Genomic DNA, 23,863 nt, shown 5'->3' on the forward strand with positions numbered 1-23,863 from the left:
CAAGGCCCATTGTTTGACTTAGGAATTTTGCCCTTACAACTATATATTTTGAAAATCTAACTTTTGAATTACATGATTTTTATGCTCTTAATACACATGTCGAATTTTGTATCAATTGGATATCATTTACTATATGATCTATAAGTTTATATTTTATGAATAATTTTAAATTACAAAAACTAATTACAAAAATTTGCAATTTATTGATGACATAACTATTGATCTTAAATTTTTTAGAAATTTTGTAAGCTTGGAGGATATAAAAAGAAGTTGTAATCCAATAGTGGATTTGTCAAAATTCACTTTTTATAAAATGATATTGCGTAAGGTTGTAATTTAAGGTTACAACTAATTTTGTAACTGAACTTTGTTTTATAAATAATTTATTCATGTGATTTCACGTGAAAAATAATGACATTTTTAAATTATTGTTAAAGTGGCATAAACCATAAGCACATTATATAATTAAACCAATTAGGTTTAACACAAATACTCAGACATGGTTTGATATTTTTTTTTGATATGATGATATGGTTTGATTTATCGTAAACCTGCAACATGATCGAGGTTAATTGATCAAATCGAAATTTTAGAGACCAGATTATTAGTCACATTAAAGTCAAATGGTGACATTTGTTATAGGGGAAAAAAAGAGAAACTCACATACATGCACGAAAGGAATTAAATGTATTCAAAATGTATATCTAACCATAAGTTGCTGAGGTTTGAAATAATACTCATAAATCGTTGGAGAAGAAAAAAATAATAATAATAAGGAGAATATATTATTAATTTAAAATAAGAGTCCCTATAAGGATTCTCTAGAAACACCCTTTTTGCACCTTCTAATAAAATCTTACTACAACATTTAAAAAATAAAATAAAACAAAACCTCTTATTTAGACCTTTATATAGAATCTTACCTATTAATTTTTGTTTTTTAACAGGAGATAGGTTCTTTTACACTTCTACTTACAAAAATGATTTGTAAATGGATATTAACTATCATAATTATCAAATTATATGTTTTCGAAGATGTTAAAAAAAGGGGGATGAGTGAGAGATTCACAATAAATATGAGCTTGTGTTTGTTAAATGCTCTTGGCATCTTTGCACTTATTTTAGGTGTAAAACTATAACCAAAACTTCTGAGTTGAAATTCCATTATGTAATACAACATGATTCAATATTATGCTACAGCAGAACCAAGGATTCAATAAAGAAGAAAAATGTATCGATCTATTTATTTTTTTACATAAAAAATAATGAAATACAAAATGCACCCGTGGGTTGGAACAGGTGGTATATGGTGGAGGTGGAAGAGTTTCAGATTTCAATGTTTTTGTTGCCACTCCTGAATGGCTGAACGAAGAGCATAATTGGGTACAAGATTGCAGTTTTCAAGCTTCAAATTTGTCATTGGTGAAGTGTCATGTCCTCTGTCAAACCATTCTCTCAAAACCTCTGCTTCATAAGTAAAACCATCCGTTGCCACATGAGGATCTTGCATGATGTCCTGCAAGATTGTAAATAAAACATTTATAAAAAAAGGACTGCATTTTATGTGATGATAATAATTTAGTCCAATTAAGTAGTTTGATGGCAGAAAGAGCTTCCAGCATGAAACTGTAATTCCACATCAAAGTTACATTACTCATGGACAGACATGTTCAGAAAATCTTTTGCCTATTTGGTAAAGCATGATAGGAAGGAGACCACGAAAGCCAGCAAACGATCCAAGTTTTGTTCTTGATTTTGATGGTTTTCAAGCTCAAGAATTTAAATATTTTCTAGTAAATTTCACTTTATTATTATTTTTTTGTAATTCCCATGTCTACGATTTCTAGTATGAATGTCAATGTACTAGCCTACATGAGAGTGGAATTTGGGCCTGGAAACCAATATCATATAAGATTTTGGAAGTTTGTCTTTTCCCTTGTGGATTCAATGGTCCTTAATGGATTCTAGGGTTATTTTATCAATTGTAGAAGTTGGCTACGTCTGATTTATTCATCCATTTAGCATCAGCTGGTATCAGAGCCATTTCTGGTATTGCATGATGGCTAATGAGCTCAAGGGCAGCAACCGTTCTAGCGACTCAGAACACAGAGATGGGATTCTTTCTAGAGCTGAATTCCAAACTTTCCAAGGCTGAGAATAAGCACTCTCTATTTAAATTTAGGACTCTTTTAATTAGGAAAGTGAAACAAGAAATATATGAGCATACACACACACGCAAAAGAATTTTGAAATGGAAATTGTTTGAAATAGGGTCTGATAAATTCCCAATTATTCAAAAAATTTAGTTGTTAATAAATGATGAATTTAATCATTTAACCATTATTATAAGAGTCAACATGAATTGAAGACATTGGAAAATAAATAAAAATTCAATAGCCTACCTGGGAGATTGGACACAGAAAATACGAAGGAGGTTCAGAGTGTTCTTTGGAGCTCAGCAACTCATCCCGTTCTTTTTTGTAAGTTTGCAACAGTTCCACAGCAGAGACAATCCTCAGCTCCAACCCCTCTACCATCTCATTAGATTCTGCAATTTTGCTTTCTAGTGATGATTTTTGATCTAAGGCAAACTGGAGATCTTCCATTGCTTTGCTTAGCTGTATTTTCACCTTTTCATGTTCCTCTTTCTCTTTTGCTAGAGCTTCCTCAATTTCTTTTCTTTGTTTCAACTCCTCAGCACATAAGCGGTCTGACACTTGAGCCTGTAAATTATGCACTTGGAGAATTAATTAAAGATATGATGTTTTCTAAGTTTATTATGGAACAAATTCCATACACAGTGCAGTTAGATTATGTTCATCTTCGCCCTGAATATAGTTAATTGACTTTAGAGTGAAGTAGAGGGTGTATAGTATTAAAACAAACAAAAGAGAGAACTTTCTGTAGTCCTTACATGTTTTTGATCATTAATTCCAATACAAGGAAATAGTCATAGGTTTACCTTGTGCATTGCTTCAATTGCATCCTTTTCGGCTTTGCCACGTCTCTGTGTCTCTTGAAATGCTTCTAGCCTTGCATTCCCAGCCTCTGTCATGGCCTTTTCAAGTTTAGAATAGAGAGTTTCATCTATACTTCCATCCTGCTAGAGTCAATCAAATCTTTTAAGTTTTGAAGTCATATCTGAAACAACTAAGATAATTATTTCCAAAGATAGAGGCCATGTGATCTTAAAAATCCAAAATCTGAGCTTGGATAAACATGCAAATGCTGTTGAACATATATTTTTCACATACCACTACACTAGGAGGGGATAAACAAGGAAGACTGTCTTTGTACTGAGGAAGTGTGTTTAACTCTAAACCATTGTCAGTCCCATCAGACCTAACAGATGAAATCCGAACTATGTCAACTGGTCTTCTGGAAGAGCATGTTGAATTATCCAAAGCTGGAGGATACCATTCATCAGAACTCCCTTCTGCAACGGACCCCCTTGGAGTCCAGAAATCATCAGTACCATCAAGGGAAGAAACGTCTGTTCCACTTCCTACACTACAGTCAATACTGGCAACCAGTTCACTGCGGAATGAAACTTGAGCTGAGATGGTGGGTGCTACACAAATATCAGCTCCATCTAAAATACTTTCCCTATATTATGTGGTACTTGCAGTAGTAATTATCCCAGTGTCAAGGCTTTGTCAATACACACACACGCGCGCGCGCGCACACACACACACGCTTGCATTAGTAGTAATAATGATTAAAATCAAGCACATAAGAAAAATTTTTAATCTATAAACAAGGAAATTGTTTGTCGCAGTTTCAAGTATATGACAGTTTCCCTAATTCAATAGCCAATCAAGCCTTTTGTAACTAGTATATGCTAATCATACAGTCAATTAAAACTAAGAAGCTTCATATTTTGGAGTACATATTTTCATGCAATTAATATGTATTTCAAATATATTGGTATACATCAGCACTGGAAAAAGTTATAAAAACAAAAACATCAAGCAAACCTGGTGTGGATAAGGCGCCCCTTGCATATAAATTGTATGTGACAGGATACAGGTGCATGTAGGCACACATAGATTGCTTTTTTAGACTTGAGGTCCATCATTTTCCTGCAATGTTAAGCCGGGGGGTGGGGGGTTGGTAAGCTGTAAGAAATCTCAGTGTATAGGTGCATATATAAGTTTCAACTTTGTGGACCATTGAGTGAGATAGAATTAAACTAAATTTTTTGTGCAAAATCATCATAAAAATTGATAATATCAAACCGCAAGATAATTAATCATCATAATTATATTTTGAAAACAGACTACAACTTCTAGAACCAGGAAATGGCTTGTAAACACCCTCTTTCACAAATTCAAAACAACATTATCTTTCACAGGAAAGAAAATTAATCAATTAAGTTAAGAGAACAACCAATCAATGCAACCGCCTAGTAAAGGTACCCCAAGCCAGTACAAAAACGCATAACTAATAGCATGGTCTATATCTTACTCCTGATGATAAAACCCTTACTTATCTATTAACTGATCTAATTTCATGCTCAAAAATTCTGAAGGCAACTAAGATAGCATAGTCTTCAGTCTCTTTATGGTCCTGACCTACTGCCCACACATGCATGCAGAATTTGCCAAAACAATTTGCCCAAGATAGGGCACATCCAGTGTGAATCGTTCAAATTCACTCTACCTTTTGGAGGTGCAAAGTGGATGTAAATGGAAATAAAAAAGAAAATGATGGTTAAAATATTAAAAGGAACAGAAAATCAAAAAGCAAAATCGATCAGGTGGTTGTACTTTGAGTAGTGCTTATCTGCTGCTGCTCCCATAACAAGCTTCCTGATCCCAAGCTGGCAGATGAGATTCACAATTCCCTTCTCAATACTGTCCATTTCAATATGTTGTGATTCTGCCCGTGCCTGCATTAGAAAGCCATAGATGCCAAAATAAATCATAACGTTCAGCACATTTAGCAATTAACCATTTTCAAGGAACTCTAATATTTTAAAAATGATCATGCTAAAATTGAAAGTTCTCTGCAGCTTAATGACATAACGATATATATTTGCTATTATGTATAAACATTGTAAATGAACTACAGGTGAGTAGTCCTGGTAGTAGTGTCTAGCAACTATGGACTGGTTGTCTACCAACGAAAATGACTGTCATACTGAGCATACAGCTTCAGTTGTCTTATCTACCTCATGATAAAACTAAAAAACAAATAAAAAAAAAATTAATAACACATTCACAAAAAGAGACATGAGATAGCTTTGTACCCCTATTTTGCGACAAAAAAGAAGATACTCATCTAGGATTTTCTGCATATTCTGCCTTTCAATTTCCCGGTATGCCCTGACTTTCTGTTTGGTCAATGTGCTTGCTGGAAATCTTGTTCCCACTAGAAACCAAGGATAGAGTTACTATGTAATATAAATTCCATTATGGGTACTAACAACCACTGAAAAGATGATGGAAATTGCAAACCAGAAACAGGCATGTTTAATAATTACCAAAGTCTAACTAGGTAGAACCTTTTTTTTTTTTTTTTTTTTTTTAGAAGGAACTAGGTAGAACCTTAGAAGTAAATAAATTCTTCAGCCAAATTTCATAAAAATACCCGATTGCTAGTCTAAAACTGTAGCCAAATCAATAAATAATTCAGATTGACCAAAATTTCTGGAACTTCTAATCAAATTTCCAAATTAAATTTCCCTCCAACTATGGCCAATTTTTCATCCAGGTTTTGCCCCAATATAATTCACAGTCAAATCCTAATCCACTGTTTTCCTAAACAACTACAAGTACCTGGAAAATCTTAAAAACCCTTTTCAATTAATTCATTAGAATCTAACAAATCTAGTCAACTAAGTCTAACTTCAGGAAGTTATCAAGTACATGATAATCAGTTCCACTTCCAAGAGATAAAATGACATCAAAAGTTGGATTCTCACTGAAGTTCATAACTTTAGATACACATAGTGTTGGGAATATTCACGAATTCCCAAATTTGTGAGAAGCGAAAAACAGATAGAAAAATAAATCACACACAAGGCAGTCACACAACACAATAAATTGCTATTATTTTTGGGGAAAAATACAAGATGACAAACTCTAATCTCCATGGACTAAGCCTCGTAAAATTTCCCATTAAAGCTGTAGCACTTTCATGTCAGGTTGGGTCATAATTCAGATCAAACACAAACTAGGCTCCACATAGCCTAACACATATACAGCTATTAGCTATGCCCACATACATTACACATACACACGTATAAAGAGCTAAAATGTTGGCGACTTACTGATGGGGATCATATTTGCTGGCTGGTGGATGTGAATGACACATATAGTTTTTCCCCCAGAGTTCTGTAATGTCCATAACAAGATTGATTTGTACTCTTTCACATTTTGTCCCAGCGCAACGTGTAATATATTATCGTCCATGTTCAAAGTTCAAACCCAAACTTCCACCAACACCAAGCTTTTGAAATAAACAACAAGACACAGATTTTATGGGAAGATGAGTAAAGCGGCGTACACGTGTAAAGATGCATTGAAAAGGTCTCTGGTTTTTGGTGTTAAGTATTGTCTTGAGTTGAGCTCTCGATATATATATTTATATATATTCTTGTCCTACAGGCGACAGTGACTTTCTGCGCAAAACAACATAGGCAATGAGTTGTGAAGTTGTACATAAAATTCCATGGTGCCGTGATGACGACGAGTTCAATGTCAACGTTTGTTAATAACTTTACTTGTCAATGCATATCTGTGACAAGATAATGTCGCGTTAGTTAATAACTTTACTGGTCGGTTAACAAGTGCGGCAGTGGTTAAGGTTAAGTTTTTATTGTAATGGATTAACTTTTCAGACCCAATCTCACATGGGTCCAGTTAATATGTGATTGTAGGGAATTTAATAAAAAAATCCCAACCTGAGAAACAAAACAAATAGAGAAAACACACGTCAAAGAAAAATAATCACACGCACAAGACAATATTTACGTGGTTCGGTAATTTGCCTACGTCCACGGAGTTGCAGGGATTTCACTATTATCAGTGAAAATACAATAGCGCACAAGAACACTCTCAAGAAACCCAAATCCCAATTACACCTTAGCACTCTCTCACAGAAAAAATAAGAATAGAAACCGGCTGCCTCTCTTTTCTCTATTTTCTCTCATGTGGCTGCTAACTAGGTTAATTGGAATTACTCTTTTTTTTAATCTCACGGCTACACTTGAAATATAATATATATATATATATATATATGTCAAAGTCGGCTGTTTTTGGAATTGCTATTCCTTGTGAAATTCGGTCAAAAGTGACACACTTAGGTGGACGTGGGCTTGTGGCAATTCAAGCCACACACGGCCCACTTCAACAAATCTCCACCTTGGCTTGAATTGATCAAGCTACACGAGCAAACTCCTCCATCAACTCCACCTTAGCCCTTAAGGGCTCACAAACTACAAACATTAGCCATAATCCTCCATAACACAATCCCTCATCCCTACAACTCATCCTCCTGTCCTCAAGCTAGAAGACCAATTGAAGCTGTGCACAGCTTCAACTTCTCAATAGTGACACCCTTAGTCAACATGTCTGCCGAGTTCTTAGATCCACAAATCTTCTCAAGTATTACCAGTTTATCTTCAACAAGGTAACAGATAAAGTTGTATTTTGTTTGTATATGCTTCGACTTTGAATGAAAAGCTGAATTTTTGGTAAGAAAGATTGCACTCTGACTGTCACTGTGTAGAATGCCCATCTTCTGCTTCTTACCCAATTTATCTAAGAAACCATGTAGCCAAATCATCTCCTTTCCAGCTTCAGTTGTTACAACATACTCAGTTTCTGTAGTAGACAAAGTAACAATCTTCTGTAGATTTGAAGCCCATGATATAGCTGTACCACCCAGAGTGAAAACAAACCCTGTAGTACTCTTTCTACTATCAATATCACCAGCAAAATCAGCATCTACATAACCTTGCAGTTTCAAACTTGCACCTGTGAAACAAAGACATGTATCTGATGAACCCTTCAGATATCTCAAAATCCACTTGACTGCCTCCCAATGTTGCTTTCCAGGCCTATTCATGAATCTGCTCATAACTCCCACTGCATGTGCAATGTCTGGCCTTGTACACATCATAGCATACATCAAGCTGCCAATAGCTGAGGCATAGGGCACCTTGCTCATATGGTCCCTTTCTGCTTCTGTCTTCGGTGACTGCTCTTTGCTTAGTTTGAAATGACTACCCAAGGGTGTGCTCACTGGTTTAGCTTCATTCATGTTGAACCTGCTGAGAACTTTCTTCATATACTCTGACTGCGAAAGTTTCAATGTACCATTAGCCTTGTCTCTAATGATTCTCATACCAAGGATTTGCTTTGCAGCTCCCAAATCCTTCATTGCAAACTGTTTGGACAATTGCTTCTTTAGATTTTTAATCTCCTTAATGCTAGACCCTGCAATAAGCATATCATCCACATACAACAGTAATATGATGTAAGAATTGTCAAAAGACTTAGCATAGCAACAGTGATTAGTTTCACATCTCTTGAACCCAATTCTATGCATAAAACTGTCAAATTTCTTGTACCACTGTCTAGGAGTTTGTTTTAGGCCATACAAGTTCTTTCTTAGTTTGCAAACTAAATTCTCTTGTCCTTGAGCAATAAACCCTTCTGGCTGAATCATGTAAATGTTTTCCTCCAAGTCACCATGAAGGAATGTTGTCTTCACATCTAACTGCTCAAAATGTAAGTTTTCTGCAGCCACCATTCCCAGTACCAGTCTGATTGTTGACATCTTCACAACTGGAGAAAATATCTCTGTGTAGTCAATGCCTTCCTTCTGCTGGAACCCTTTAACAACTAATCTGGCCTTGTAACGTTTGCTACCATCATGCTCAATCTTTATTTTGTATACCCACTTGTTGTGCAAAGCCTTCTTTCCTACTGGCAATTCAGTCAATTCCCATGTTTGATTCCCCAACAAGGAATCCATCTCATCCTTCATGGCTAACTCCCACTTGCTTGAGTTTTCATCTTGCAAGGCTTCATCATAACACTCTGGCTCACCACCATCAGTCAACAGGAGATAATTTAAAGTGGGTGAATAATGCTGTGGAGGTCTAATATTTTTGGAAGATCTGCGGACTTCAGCTACAGGTGTACTCAGATCTACCTATGAATTTACATTCTCCTTATCTTCTTCACCCCTTTTCTGGACAGTACCTTCAGTCAATTCATCTAAGTTGACAAACTCAGATTTCTTTTGATCTATCTCTGTAACATCTGACACTACAGTTGACCTGTCCTTGTACATAACCTGTTCATTAAATATCACATTTCTACTTCTGATGATTTTCCTGTTTTGTTCATCCCAAAACTCATAGCCAAATTTCTCATCACCATAGCCAATGAAAAAACATATTTTAGACTTTGCATTAAGTTTACTACGAGCATCAGAATCAATATGAACATAGGAAACACAACCAAAAACTTTTAAGTGTGAAAACTTTACCTCTTTACCGCTCCAAACCTCCTCAGGAAGTCTGAATTCCATGGGAACTGAAGGTCCTCGGTTTATCAGGTAAACTGCAGTGCTAACAGCATCAGCCCAAAAAGTTTTTGATAGTCCAGCATGCAACCTCATATTCCTAGCACGCTCATTGAGAGTTCTATTCATGCGCTCAGCCACACTATTCTACTGTGGTGTCCCAGGAATGGTCTTCTCCATCCTAATTCCCTGTGCAACACAATACTCACTGAACCCTCCATCTATGTACTCTCCTCCATTATCTGACCTCAAACATTTTACTTTCAAACCTGTTTCTGTCTCAACCATGGCCTTCCACTTCTTAAAGGTTTCAAATACATCTGATTTATTTTTCAGAAAATAAACCCATACCTTTCTACTTAAGTCATCAATGAAAGTGATGTAGTACCTTGAACCTCCAAGGGATGCAACCGGAGAAGGCCCCCACAAATCAGTGTGTACTAACTCCAATTTTTCAGCCTTCAGTGTCCTGCCAGTTTTCAAGAAGCTCACATTTTTCTGTTTTCCTAAGATGCAACTTTCACACATGTCAAAATCAATGGACTTCAATTCTGGTAGTTTTCTTTTTGACAGCATCATCTTCATCCCTTTCTCACTCATGTGACCAAATCTTCTGTGCCATAGGCTTGTATCAGTACTTGCATTAGCAACTGCAATTGTGTCTCTTGGATTTGAGGTCATGTACAGAGTACCAGTTTTCTTTCCACGAGCCAATACCCTAGCTCCCTTTGTAACCTTCCAAGTACCACCAACAAATAGTATTGCATGTCCTTCATCATTAAGTTGTCCAACAGAAATCAGATTTCTCCTTAGGTCAAGAATATGTCGAATCTTCTCCAGTAACCAAACAGACCCATTGGGCAACAATATTCGAACATCTCCCATACTCACAACATCCAAGGCTGAACTATCAACCAAATATACCTTACCAAAATCATCTGCAACATAATTTTGTATGATTTCTCGGTGTGGAGTGGTATGAAACGAAGCTCCTGAATCCAAAACCCAATCATCAAGTGGACTGTCTACTGCAAGAAGTAATGCATCCTGTACCTCTTCTGTTACAGCATTAGTAGAATCATCTTCATTCTTCTTCTTGGGATTTTTGCATTGATTCCTAAAGTGACTTGTTTTCCCACAATTTCAGCATTGTACTTGTTGGCCTGATCTAGATTTACTTTTGTTCCGATTAGAATTTATAGATTTTGATCTGCCCCGATTTGAATTTCTGTTATTACCTATGCCTCTTGTCTCAAGGTTTAGGGCAGAACCAGATCTTGAGGATTCACGTGCATCTCTTCTACGAATCTCCTCAGCCAGAATTAAATCTCGTATATCATTGTACTTGAGTTTTTCCTTTCCTGTAGAATTGCTTATTGCTATCCTCATTGCCTCCTAACTGTTTGGCAAAGAAGCCAAGACGGTCAGAGCACGAATCTCATCATCAAAATCAATTTCTACAGACGACAATTGATTTGTGATAGTATTAAATTCATTCATATGTTGTGCTACTGATGCATTCTCTGCCATCTTCAGATTGAACAGTTTCTTCATCAAGTGCACCTTATTGTTTGCTGACGGCTTTTCGTATATACCAATCAAAGCCTTCATCAGATCTGCTGTGGTCTTCTCTTTTACAACATTGTGTGCAACAGACCTAGACAGAGTTAACCTGATAACTCCTAGTACCTGTTTGTCAAGAAGAACCCATTCCTCAGCCTTCATAGCCTCAGGTTTTGTCCCCAAAAGAGGCAGATGCAATTTCCTCTCATAGAGATAATCTTCAATCTGCATCCTCCAATATGCGAAGTCTGTGCCATCAAACTTTTCTATTCCAGACGCCTTTCCTGCTTCCTCTGCCATTGCTCCCACTCAAACCTAATCCTAGGCTCTGATACCAGTTGTAGGGAATTTAATAAAAAAATCCCAACCTGTGAGAAATAAAACAAATAGAGAAAACACACGTCAAAGAAAAATAATCACACGCACAAGACAATATTTACGTGGTTCGGCAATTTGCCTACGTCCACGGAGTTGCAAGGATTTCACTATTATCAGGGAAAATACAACAGCGCACAAGAACACTCTCAAGAAACCCAAATCCCAATTACACCCTAGCACTCTCTCACAAAAAAAAAAAGAATAGAAACTGGCTGCCTCTCTTTTCTCTATTTTCTCTCATGTGGCTGCTAACTAGGTTAATTGGAATTACTCTTTTTTTTAATCTCACGGCTGCACTTGAAATATAATATATATATATATATATATATATGTCAAAGTCGGCTGTTTTTGGAATTGCTATTCCTTGTGAAATTCGGTCAAAAGTGACACACTTAGGTGGACATGGGCTTGTGGCAATTCAATCCACACACGGCCCACTTCAACAGTGATTGCAGTGTATATAGTTAAGGACTTTTTTTTTTTTTTTTTAATTGTTTTTATTTTTTTGAGAGAGTTTCAACCTATGGCATCCACTCCTGATGATAGCTCTTTATCATCAGACTAAGATACCAATCAGTTTTTGGTGTAGGTGAGAATTGAACCTCAGATCTCTTATACAACCATTAGAGACTTTACCAGTTGAGCTAACTGGAACCCACTTTTTAATTGTAATTGGTTAGCTTTTCAGTGGTCTCACATAAGTTATTTTAAAAAGTATTTATTTATTTGTTTTTGTTGCTTCCTAAAAAAGTGAGACGTATAAATTCTCGATGCCATCTGTTAACAAAACCCTAACTATATTTCAAGTTATATTAAGTAAACAGTACATGGTGAGTAGAAAGCAGAGGTCATTTCTCAAATTCTGTGCTGAACAGAGCGCTGTACGGTGCTCTTGGGGCATCTCTAGATCAGCTCTTAGATGCCCTCCTAGATAGTTTTATGCATGTTTCTTTTGGAATAAATTTGCCAATCATAAAAGCCAATTGATAGCATAGTGGTCAATTTAGAACTGACCCAGACCCCTAAGGTCTTTTTGCATTTTGCCCTTTCAAAAATTAAACAGTCTTGATTCATTGGTGTAGGTCTTCTTGTAGTTGAATTTGAATCTATTAGCATTATCATACATAAACAGATTAAAAAGAAGTTTCATTAATTTAAAAGAAACTATATAGGGATTTTATTTTTTATTGCTAGAGGGAGAAGGAATTCAAACTTGTCCATCTCTATTGGAAACAACATAGAATGCCATTTGACTTTGATCATTGACATGCAGGGATTATTTTTACTACAATTTCTAGATATAAAGATGAGTTTTATTTGCTAAGAGTTTTATATCTCAACTAATATTTCTTAGTATTTTCAAGAAATATGTAGAGTTCAAATATTTCATGCTCTTAATATAACTAGCGAATTATTAAAATAAAAAAGTCCATTCATGGACTTAAAAAAAAAAAAAAAAACCGTTTTCAAAAGTGAGACAATCATGGATAATCCAATTGTAGAAGAGGGTGAATCAGTGATTTAGGAGGATAAAATAAAATTCAAGGGATTATATATTATAGGGCATTTTAGAAAATAAAATTAAATAATGGATATACAAGTGGGAATTTTCTTATATATAAAACAAGTTGTAATTCCATAAAAAAATTGGAAATAAGATAATGTCTTAAAACCTTTTTATTTTCCCTAAGAAACTTTGCAAACTTCACACTTTATTTTTATTTTTCTCTCCTACAAGTTTCTAAATTTTTTATTTCATTTTGTTCTATCGATCAATTCACCTAAAATTGACATGGAAAATATGGTGTGAAGTTATGATTTATGCATTATAAGTTGAGTGTCAACAATGATCTATGTGAAAGTGATGTTACCCTTATCATAAGTTGACAAATCAAAAGAGTATAAAATTGAATGTGTCTATAAGATTCAATTATTCTCTTTTTTTTTTTTTTTGCTATAAATTTAATTAGAGGAGGGAGGGAGAGAAATTATTCACTCCTCCGTAAGGAATGAATATAGAAAGAAGATAACTTAAAAAAAGAAAAGAAAGAAAGAGAGCACTTAGTACTTAATCTTCCAAGTTCTAAATAAAGAAAAATAGAAAAAAGAAAAAAAAAAGAAATACTCTACTAAGTTCCAACCCAGCATCTTCCAATGACAAGTGACAACTTCGATGTAGTGCATGTTTTTTAGTCATATACTCCAATTAAATAGCTTCCGAGCCAAGAAGAAGGAGAATGTTTTTTTTTTTTTTTTGGTTAACAGGAAAATAAACTAAAGCTATCCCACATTAGAGGTGAGACCAATGTTAACAGTTCTATTTACATACATGCCAGCCAAGTCCGAATTATGCTTCAGAGCCAAGAAGAAGGGGAATGTTTTTTTTTTTTTTTGGTTAACAGGAAAATAAACTAAAGCTATCCCACACTAGAGGTGAGACCAGTGTTAACAGTTCTATTTACATACATGCCAGCCAAGTCCGAATTAACTAAAAACAAAACATCAGTACTTGGTGGAGAACTAAATACAACAAAAGCATCATCCATTAAACATCCCCATCTTGCAAGTGCGTCTGCACAGCGATTGCCTTCCCTATAAACATGCTTCACTTGAACCCGAGGAAACCTTCTCAGCAAGCACCTACAATCACACAATAGAGGAGAGTATGGTTTAACCGTGTCCACATTAGAGCTAATAAGATCAATCACCACTCTTGCATCCAACGCCACAATCAAGTTCTGAATTCCTTCACTCAAAGCCAGCTTCAACCCATCCCTTAAAGCCCAGAATTCCACTGTAATGCTGGTGGCAAAACCAATGGATCTCGTAAATCCTTTGATCCAGTGTCCGCTGCAGTCCCTGATTAGTCCCCCACCCCCTGCAGCGGGTTGACCATTCTTCTCTTAGCTGGTGGTACAAGTCTTTCTTTCTCATATTGATATTTATTCATATGTTATATTTGCTAATTATTGCTGCATACGCTGAATTATACACTGCTATATACACTTCAAAATACGATTTTAAAAATAATTGTTAAATAGTGAAATCATGTTTTGAAAACAAAATTTCACAATTATAATTGAAATTGTGTTTTCAATATTAGTTATGTTTTCTGTACGCACATTGTGAAACAATCACCGCTCTGTATTATTTGGACTACTGGAGGATGTGGGTGGTCTGCTTGGCACATTTCTGTGATTGCAAGGAAGACGCCAATTTTAAAGAAGAGAGATAGTGTTGATACTGAAAGTATATATTATGTTTTGAGAAATTCTACCATGTATAGAGGGGCCTATAGATCAGAGTCTAGAACTACTAGTACACAAGTATAGAATTACAATAGCACAAAGTGGGCCATAGGAAACTAACTTGAGTTTTGGAGACTATCAATAAAGCACCCTTGTGGATGAGAGTTGGTAATAATGTCAAACAAGTTGGTGTTGAGATTACATAAGCAAAGCTACATAGTAGCTTGAAGAAGATGCGGGAGATAGAATGACAGTCAATCTTGATATGTATAGTCCACTCATGAAAACCATCACGAATGTCACAATAGATAGGAGTGGTAGAGGAGTGAGTAGCATCCATCTCAACCAAAAAAGCTCATAAGTGGTGTCAGGATTTGAGTTTGTCTTTTCTTTTCTTTCTTTTTTTGGATGAATTCAGTAGTTACAGAATTTGAACTATGGACATCTATGTTGAAAACACTAGACAGTACAAATTGATTTACAAGACTCTTGATATCTTTGCATTTATTTTAGGTGTGAACCTATAACCAGAACTGGCTGAGCGGAAAGACAAGACCATTATGTAATACACATCATGCAATATTATGCTCCAGCAGAATCTAGGATTTAACAAAGAAGAAAAATGTATTGATCTATTAATTTTTTTCCCTAAAAAAATAATTAACTGCAAAATGCACCTGTGGGTTGGACCAGGTGGTATAAAAAATATGTAAAACTAAGGGGAAAGGAAAATACAGATTTCAATGTTTTTGTTGCCACTCTTGAATGGCTGAACGAAGAGCATAATTGGGTACAAGATTGCAGTGTTCAAGCTTCAAATTTGTCATTGGTGAAGTGTCATGTCCACCATCAAACCATTCTCTCAAAACCTTCTCTTCATAAGTAAAACCATCCGTTGCCACATGAGGATTTTGCATGACGTCCTGCAAGATTGTAAATAGAACATTCGTAAAAAAAAAAAAAAAAAGGAATGCATTTTATGTGATGAAAATAATTAGTCCAATGAAGTAGGTTTGTGGCAGAAAGAGTTCCAACATGAAACAGAGATTGCAAATCAAAGTTACATTACTCATGGACAAACATGTTCAGAAAATCTTTTGCCACTAGATACGGACACTTAGGATTTGACTATTTGGAAAAGCATGAGAGGATGTAGACCAAGAAAGCCAGCAAAAAATCCAAGTTTTGTTCTTGATTTTGATGGTTTCCAAGATCAATAATTTAATTACTATCTAGTAACTTTCACTTTATTATTATTATTATTTTTTGTAATTCCTATATAGTATGAAAGTCAATGTACTAAGAACACAGAGATGTGATTCTTTCTAGAGCCAAATTCCAAACTTTCCAAGGTGAGAATAAGCACTTTCTATTTGGATTTTGGACTCTTTTAATTAGGAAAATGAAACAAGAAATATATCAGCAGCATACACACACACAAAAGAATTTTGAAATGGAAATTTTTGAAATAGGGTTTGATAAATTACCAATTATCCAAAAAATTAAGTTGTTAATAAATGGTAAATTTAATCATTTAACCATTATTTCAAAAGGGTCAACCTGAATTGAAGACAGTGGAAAATAAATATAAATTCAATAACCTACCTGGGAGATGGGACAGAGAAAATACGAAGGAGGTTCGGAGTGTTCTTTGGTGCTCAGCTGGAGTGAGGATGAGTCTCCACACAAATCCTCCCTCATTGGTTCAAGTACCGGCCAAACATCCAATGCAAGGTCTAGCCGGTTCTCCCGGTATATTTCACTACAACTCAAGGCCAAGTGAGCCAACTGTTTAGCTTGCTCAAATGGCCAATCTCCAGCCAAAGGATCCAAGAGGTCTTCTAACTTTCCTGCATCTAATGCATATTTCACTTCCTTTTTTAACCCCCGGGGCGGCCTTCCAGTCAACAACTGTAACAATGTGATTCCAAATGAATATACATCTGACTCTAAAGTAAGCTCTCCTGTTGAATGGAACTGCGGATCAAGATAAGCAAAACTAGTGTCCTTTAGCTCAGTTTTCCAACGCAGAGTGAGGTTGTTTGAACTTAGATCATGAGATAGTAGACGACACCTTCCAAAGTCACAGAGTTTGCTTACAAAGTTGGCATCAAGGAGAACCTTGGCGGGTGTCAAATCACCATGTAATACGCTGAATGGTTTACAGGAATGAAGAAAGATGAGGGCAGAGCACAATTCTGTGGCGATGCATATTCGAATTTGCCATGATAATGGAGGAGTATTGTCCTTGCAGCTGAGTCGATCTTCAAGGCTTCCATTTGGGAGATACTCATAGATGAGAGCCTGAACTTCTTGGCAGTATCCGATCAGCGTAACAAGATTCGGATGCCTCAACTTATTCAATGTATCAACCTGAAATAGAACCATGTAATGTGATACAATGCCATAGTTTTGATCAATTTAGGTCCAATTCGATTGGAATGGCCAAATTCAATATACAAAACAGTTTAATCGTCCTACCTCACTTTGGAATCCTAAGGGGTCTTGCAAGTTACGTTGGTGTGGCACTTTTATAGCCACCTGGATTTCACGCAAGATACCTTTATACGTGTTCCCGTGTCTTCCTTCTCCAATTTCCAGAAATGGATCAAAATTTTGAGTTGCTTTGTCAATCTCTAAGTATGAGAACTCGGAGAATTGAGGCATTCGTGTGCTTGAGGACTCAACTTTTTTTCTTCTCAACTCTTCGGCTTCTTTTATTGCATTGTCACGCCCCACCAGAAATTCATCCCGTTCTTTTTCACAAGTTTGCAACAATTGCATAACAGATGCAATACTCAGCTCTAACTCCTCTACCATCTCATCAGATTCTGCAATTTGGCTTTCCAGTGATGATTTTTTATCTAAGGCAACCTGGAGATCCCCCATCACTTTGTTTAGCTGAATTTTCACCTTTTCATGTTCCTCTTTCTCTTTTGCTAGAGCTTCCTCAATTTCTTTTCTTTGTTTCTGTAACGACCCCACCTCAACTGTGTAGATATTGTCCGCTTTGGAGCCCATACCCCTCACGGTTTTGTTCTTCCCCAGGTTGCGCTGGGGAAAAGGCCTCTACACATTGAAGGGAAATCATTCCTTATAAACACATTCCCTTCAATGTGTAGAGGCCTTTTCCCCAGCGCAACCTGGGGAAGAACAAAACCATGAGGGGTATGGGCCCCAAAGTGGACAATATCTACACAGTTGGAGTGAAGTCGTTACAGATGGTATCAGAGCCATGCCCTAGTCGGAAGTGTGGGCCCCACACGCGAGGACGCGTGTGCCCGTAAGGGGGGTGGATTGTAGTGACCCAAAAAGGGGGGTCTTGCATTCTATGGAATCCCACATCGCCTAGGGAAGCACATGTGAATGTGTTTATAAGGAATGATTTCCCTTCAATGTGTAGAGGCCTTTTCCCCAGCGCAACCTGGGGAAGAACAAAACCGTGAGGGGTATGGGCTCCAAAGCGGACAATATCTACACAGTTGAGGTGGGGTCGTTACAGATGGTATCAGAGCCATGCCCTAGCCGGAAGTGTGGGCCCCACACGCGAGGACGCGTGTGCCCGTAAGGGGGGTGGATTGTAGTAACCCAAGAAAGGGGGTCTTGCATTCCATCTTCCCCAGGTTGCGCTGGGGAAAAGGCCTCTACACATTGAAGGGAGATCATTCCTTATAAACACATTCCCATGTGCTTCCCTAGGCGATGTGGGATTCCATGGAATGCAAGACCCCCTTTCTTGGGTTACTACAGTTTCAATTCCTCAGCGCATAAGCTTTCTAACACTTGAGCCTGTAAATTATGCATTTGGAGAATTAATTAAGTATGATGTTTTCTAAGTTTATGACGGAAAAAATTCCATACATAGTGCAGTTAGATTATGTCCATCTTCCAGTCCTAAATATGGTTAAGTGATTTATTAGTGAAGTAGAGGGTGTATTGTGTTAAAAAAAACAAAAGAGAGAACTTCATTCTGTAGTTCTTATATGTTTTTATTCATTAATTCCAATAAAAAGGAAAAGGTCAAAGTTGTGCTAGAAAACTATAGGCTTACCCCGCGCTTAGCTTCAATTGCATTGTCACGCTCCACCAGAAATTCATCCCGTTCTTTTTTACAAGTTTGCAACAATTGCACAACAGATGCAATACTCTGCTCCAACTCCTCTACCATCCCATCAGATTCTGCAATTTGGCTTTCCAGTGATGATTTTTTATCCAAGGCAACCCGGAGATCCTCCATCACTTTGTTTAGCTGAGTTTTCACCTTTTCATGTTCCTCTTTCTCTTTTGCTAGAGCTTCCTCAATTTCTTTCTTTTGTTTCGATTCCTCAGTGCATAAGCTTTCTAACACTTGAGCCTGTAAATTATGCATTTGGAGAATTAATTAAGTATGATGTTTTCTAAGTTTATGATGGAAAAAATTCCATACATAGTGCAGTTAGATTATGTCCATCTTCCAGTCCTAAATATGGTTAAGTGATTTATTAGTGAAGTAGAGGGTGTATTGTGTTAAAAAAAACAAAAGAGAGAACTTCATTCTGTAGTTCTTACATGTTTTTAATCATTAATTCCAATACAAAGGAAAAGGTCAAATTTGTGCTAGAAAACTATAGGCTTACCCTGCGCTTAGCTTCAATTGCATTGTCACGCTCCACCAGAAATTCATCCCGTTCTTTTTTACAAGTTTGCAACAATTGCACAACAGATGCAATACTCAGCTCCAACTCCTCTACCATCCCATCAGATTCTGCAATTTGGCTTTCCAGTGATGATTTTTCATCCAAGGCAACCCGGAGATCCTCCATCACTTTGTTTAGCTGAATTTTCACCTTTTCATGTTCCTCTTTCTCTTTTGCTAGAGCTTCCTCAATTTCTTTCCTTTGTTTCGATTCCTCAGTGCATAAGCTTTCTAACACTTGAGCCTGTAAATTATGCATTTGGAGAATTAATTAAGAGTGCGTTTGGGAAGCGCGTTTTGCGCTTCCCAGACGCACGTTTACGTTTCAGAATTTTTTTTTTTTTTGTCAAGCGTAACTTTTTGACTTTTCTTGTGTGGACAGTGCTTTTATGCACTGTTCATGGGTCCCACAAAATACACTTTTCAGTAACTTTTTCATTAAAAATGGGTCCCATTATACTATTCACACATTTAAAAATTATTTTGCTACAGTGTTTTTCAGTTTTCAGTTTCAGTTTTCAGTTTTCAGCTGTATCCAAACGGACCCTAAGTATGATGTTTTCTAAGTTTATGATGGAACAAATTCCATACATAGTGCAGTTAGATTATGTCCATCTTCCAGTCCTAAATATGGTTAAGTGATTTATTAGTTAAGTAGAGGGTGTATTGTGTTAAAAAAAACAAAAGAGAGAACTTCATTCTGTAGTTCTTATATGTTTTTAATCATTAATTCCAATACAAAGGAAAAGGTCAAAGTTGTGCTAGAAAACTTTAGGCTTACCCTGCGCTTAGCTTCAATTGCATTTTTTTCCACATTGGCGCGCCTCTCTGCCTCTTGAAATGCTTCTCGCCTCGCATGTTCAGCCTCTGCCATGGCCTTTTCAAGTTGAGCATAGAGAGTTTCATCTACACTTCCATCCTGCCAGAGTCAATTGATTTTTTAAGTTTTGAAACCAGTCATATCTGAATCAACTAAGACAATTATTTCCAAAGAGAGAGGTGACATGATCTTATAAAACCAAAATCTGAGCTTGGATAAACATGCAAATTCTGCTCAACATAAATATTGTCTCATGTATGATAATTTTGCTTTGCACATACCAGTAAACTAGGAGGAGATAAACAATAAGGACTCTCTATGGACTGAGGAAATGTGCTTAACTCACTCCCCTCAGACCTAACAGATGAAATCCGAGCTATGTCAACTGATCTACTGGCAGAGCATTTTGAATAATCCAAACTTGGAGGATACCTCCTTGAAGATTCAAACCATTCATCTGAACTCCCTTCTGTAACTGACCTGCTCCTTGGAGTTGAGAACTCTTCAGTACAATCAAGGGAAGAAATGTCTGTTCCACTCCCTACACTATAGTAAATACTAGCATTCCTTTCACTGGAAAATGAAACTTGAGCTAAGCTGGTAGGTGCTGCACCAATATTTTTCCCCGCAGATTGTGATCTCCCATAGTTTGATGGTTCAGTTTTACAGTTTTGATTTGGTCTGACCTCCACATCTGCTCCATCTAAAATACCTTCCCTATATTTTGTGGTACTTGCATTAGTAATCATCTTGGCATCAAGGCTTATTTAATATATCTACACACACACACACACTAGTAGTAATAATGACTCAAATCAAGTACATAAGAAAAATTTTGAACCTATAAACAAGGAAATCATTTATAGCAGTTTGAAGTGTACAACAATATCTCTATTTCAGTAGCCAATCAAGCATTTTGTAACTAGTAAATCCTACTCATACAGTCAATTAACAATAAGAAGCTTCACATTTGGGGAGTACATATCTTCATGCAATATATTTCAAATATATTGGTACACATCAGCACTGCAAAAAGTGTTAAAAACAAAAACATCAAGCAAACCTGGTGTGGACAAGGCGCCCCTTGCATATAAATTGAATGCGACAGGACTTAGATGCTTGTAGGCGCACGTATCTTGCTTTCTTAGACTTGATGTCCATTGTTCTCCTGCAATGTTAGGCAGGGGGTAAACCGTAAGCAATCTCAGTGTATAGTTGCATATATACAAGTTTCAATTCTGTGGACCATTAGTGAGATTGAATTAAACTAAAAATGTTGGGAAAAACCATCATAAAACAAGGAAATTAATTATCATTATATATATATATATATATATTTATTTATTTATATAAAACTGCAAATTCTAGAAACCAGGAAATGGCTTGTAAACACCTTTCACAAATTATAACAATATTATCTTTCACTAGAAAGATAATTAATCAATTAGTTAAGAGAACAACCAATCAATGACACCCCCTAGTAAATGAACCTCAAGGCCTGTACAAAAAAGAATAACTAATTGGCTGGTATATATCTTATTCCTGACCATAGACACTTTCTTATCTATTAACTGATCTGATTTCTTGGTCAAAAAGTTTTGAAGGCAACTAAGATCCCATATTCTTCAGTCTCTCTATGGTCCTGACCTAGTGCCCACTCGTGCATGCAGAATTCGCAAAAAATTTCCCAATATAAGGCACATCCAGTGAGAATCATTCAAATGCAATGCACCTTTTGGATTTTCAAAGCGGATATAATGGCAATATATTTTTGCATAAGTATAAATGGAAATAAAAAAGAACATGATGGTTAAAACATGGAAAGTAAAACAAAAACAGAAATCAGTCTGGTGGTTGTACTTTGAGTAGGCTGCTGTTCCCATAACAAGCTTCCTGATCCCAAGCTGGCAGACGAGTTCCACAATTCCCTCCTCAATACTCTCCATTTCAATATGTCGTGATTCTGCTTGTACCTGCATTATAAATTTATAGATGCCAAAATAAATCAGAAAGTTCAGCACATTTAGGCTAACTTAACTATTTCCAATGAACTCCGATACTTTTGAAATGATCGTGCTAAAATTGGAAGCTCTCTGCAGCCTAATTGCACACACACACACACACACACACATCCTATTAGGTAGAAACATTTTAAATGAACTACAGGTGTGTAGTCCTAGTGATAGGATCTTGTAACTGTGGACCAGTGCTCTCAGATCATATCTTTCAAAATAAAAAGAAAAAAGAAAAATAAACCAATGAAAATGAATATCATACTAAGCACACAGCTTCAGTTGTCTTATCTACTTGATAAAACTCAGAAACAACTCTTTTTTTTTTTTTTTTTTTGCTGAATAGACTCAGAAACAACTTGAGTTAATAACACATTCATCGAAAGAGATATGAGATGGCTTTGTACCCCCATTTGGCGGCAGATAAGCAGATACTCATCCAGGATTTTCTGCATATTTTGCCTTTCAAGTTCCCGGTATGCCCTGAGTTCCCGTTCCTTCATTGTGTTTGCTGGAAATTTTGCTCCCACTAGAAACCAAGGATAGAGTTACTATGTAATAAATTCCATTATGGGTACCAACTACCATTAAAAAGATGATAAAAATTGCAAACCAGAAACAGGCATGTTTATAAATACCAAAGTCTAACTAGGTAGAACCTTAGAAGTAAATAAATTCTTCAGCCAAATTTCATAAGAACACCCGATTACTAGTTTAAATTTGCAGCAAAATCAACAAATTATTCAGATTGACCAAAATTTATGGAACTTCTAATCAAATTACCAAATTTAATTTCCCTTAAACTACGCCCAATTTTTCATCCAAGTTTTTCCTCAATATAATTCATTGTCAAATCCTAATCCACTGTTTTCCCTCCAAAAAAGCTACAAGTACCTGGAAAATCTTAAAAACAATGATCATCAAGAGGCAAACCCTTTTCAATTCACTCGATTGGAATTAAAAAAAAAAAAAAAAACTAGTAAAATAAGTCTAACTTCAGTAAGTTATCAAGTACGTAACTTTAAATTACAACATCAAAAGAAGGATTATCACCAAAGTTCATAACTTCAGATACACATGACATAAATTGCTATTAGCTAAATATATATTTATTGGCTTTATTAATTTGCTAGGCACTTGTGCAAACGTGTATAAAGCGCACAAATGTTGACAACTTACTCATTGGGATCATTTTTGCTGGCTGGTGAACATGAATGACAAATATAGTTCTACCCCCAGAGTTCTTTATTGCCCATACCGCCCACGCCAAGATTGGTTTGTACTCCTTCACATTTTTTCCCAGCGCAACGTGTACTATATTATCCTCCATATGGGTTCAAGTTCAAACCCAAACTTCCTCCCACCAAACTTTTGAAATAAACAACAGGACACAGATGAAACAAGATTTCATAGGAAGATGAGAAGAGCAGCTTGTGTAAAGATGCACTAAAGAGGTCTTTTGCTTTTGGTGTCAAGTTTTGTCTTGAGTTGACCTCAGAAGTGACTTTCTACGCAGAACATAGTATTAGTCAGGGAGTTGCGAAGTTGTGCATAAAGATTCCACGGTGCCATGAAGACGATGACGAGGTCAATTAACGTTTTTTCATCTTTTTTAAGAAAAGCCAAT

The 23,863-nt window shown here is 36.3% G+C and overlaps 2 protein-coding genes across 5 annotated transcripts; both read right to left on the reverse strand.

Moving 5' to 3' along the window:
• Window positions 1-1,160: 1,160 nt before the first annotated feature.
• Window positions 1,161-6,534, reverse strand: LOC115955490 (U-box domain-containing protein 33-like). 3 transcript variants are annotated; one of them, XM_031073615.1, is made up of 8 exons: window positions 6,275-6,534; window positions 5,252-5,373; window positions 4,770-4,891; window positions 3,978-4,082; window positions 3,255-3,450; window positions 2,963-3,103; window positions 2,403-2,723; window positions 1,161-1,516 (listed from the first exon to the last, which is right to left on the reverse strand). In XM_031073615.1, the coding sequence occupies exons 1-8, from the start codon at window positions 6,414-6,416 to the stop codon at window positions 1,334-1,336; spliced, it is 1,332 nt and encodes a 443-aa protein (XP_030929475.1). In that variant the 5' UTR covers window positions 6,417-6,534; the 3' UTR covers window positions 1,161-1,333. The 3 variants fall into 3 exon arrangements, with proteins under 3 accessions (XP_030929475.1, XP_030929474.1, XP_030929473.1); XM_031073614.1 differs by having other exon boundaries at window positions 2,963-3,100; window positions 3,255-3,537; XM_031073613.1 differs by having other exon boundaries at window positions 3,255-3,537.
• A 7,474-nt stretch (window positions 6,535-14,008) lies between these two features.
• On the reverse strand, window positions 14,009-23,833 carry LOC115954663 (U-box domain-containing protein 33-like). Of its 2 annotated transcripts, XM_031072582.1 has the most exons (13): window positions 23,416-23,833; window positions 22,644-22,765; window positions 22,085-22,197; window positions 21,288-21,392; window positions 20,506-20,941; window positions 20,186-20,323; window positions 19,346-19,648; window positions 18,781-19,083; window positions 18,480-18,518; window positions 17,211-17,696; window positions 16,335-17,102; window positions 15,465-15,652; window positions 14,009-14,359 (listed from the first exon to the last, which is right to left on the reverse strand). In XM_031072582.1, the coding sequence occupies exons 1-12, from the start codon at window positions 23,564-23,566 to the stop codon at window positions 15,470-15,472; spliced, it is 3,147 nt and encodes a 1,048-aa protein (XP_030928442.1). In that variant the 5' UTR covers window positions 23,567-23,833; the 3' UTR covers window positions 14,009-14,359; window positions 15,465-15,469. The 2 variants fall into 2 exon arrangements, with proteins under 2 accessions (XP_030928442.1, XP_030928443.1); XM_031072583.1 differs by lacking the exons at window positions 14,009-14,359; window positions 18,781-19,083 and having other exon boundaries at window positions 14,638-15,652; window positions 17,211-17,700; window positions 18,484-18,518.
• Between the last annotated feature and the right edge of the window lie 30 nt (window positions 23,834-23,863).

The sequence above is a fragment of the Quercus lobata genome, chromosome 8, assembly GCF_001633185.2.
Source record: "Quercus lobata isolate SW786 chromosome 8, ValleyOak3.0 Primary Assembly, whole genome shotgun sequence".
In the NCBI taxonomy this organism is placed as follows: Eukaryota; Viridiplantae; Streptophyta; class Magnoliopsida; order Fagales; family Fagaceae; genus Quercus; species Quercus lobata.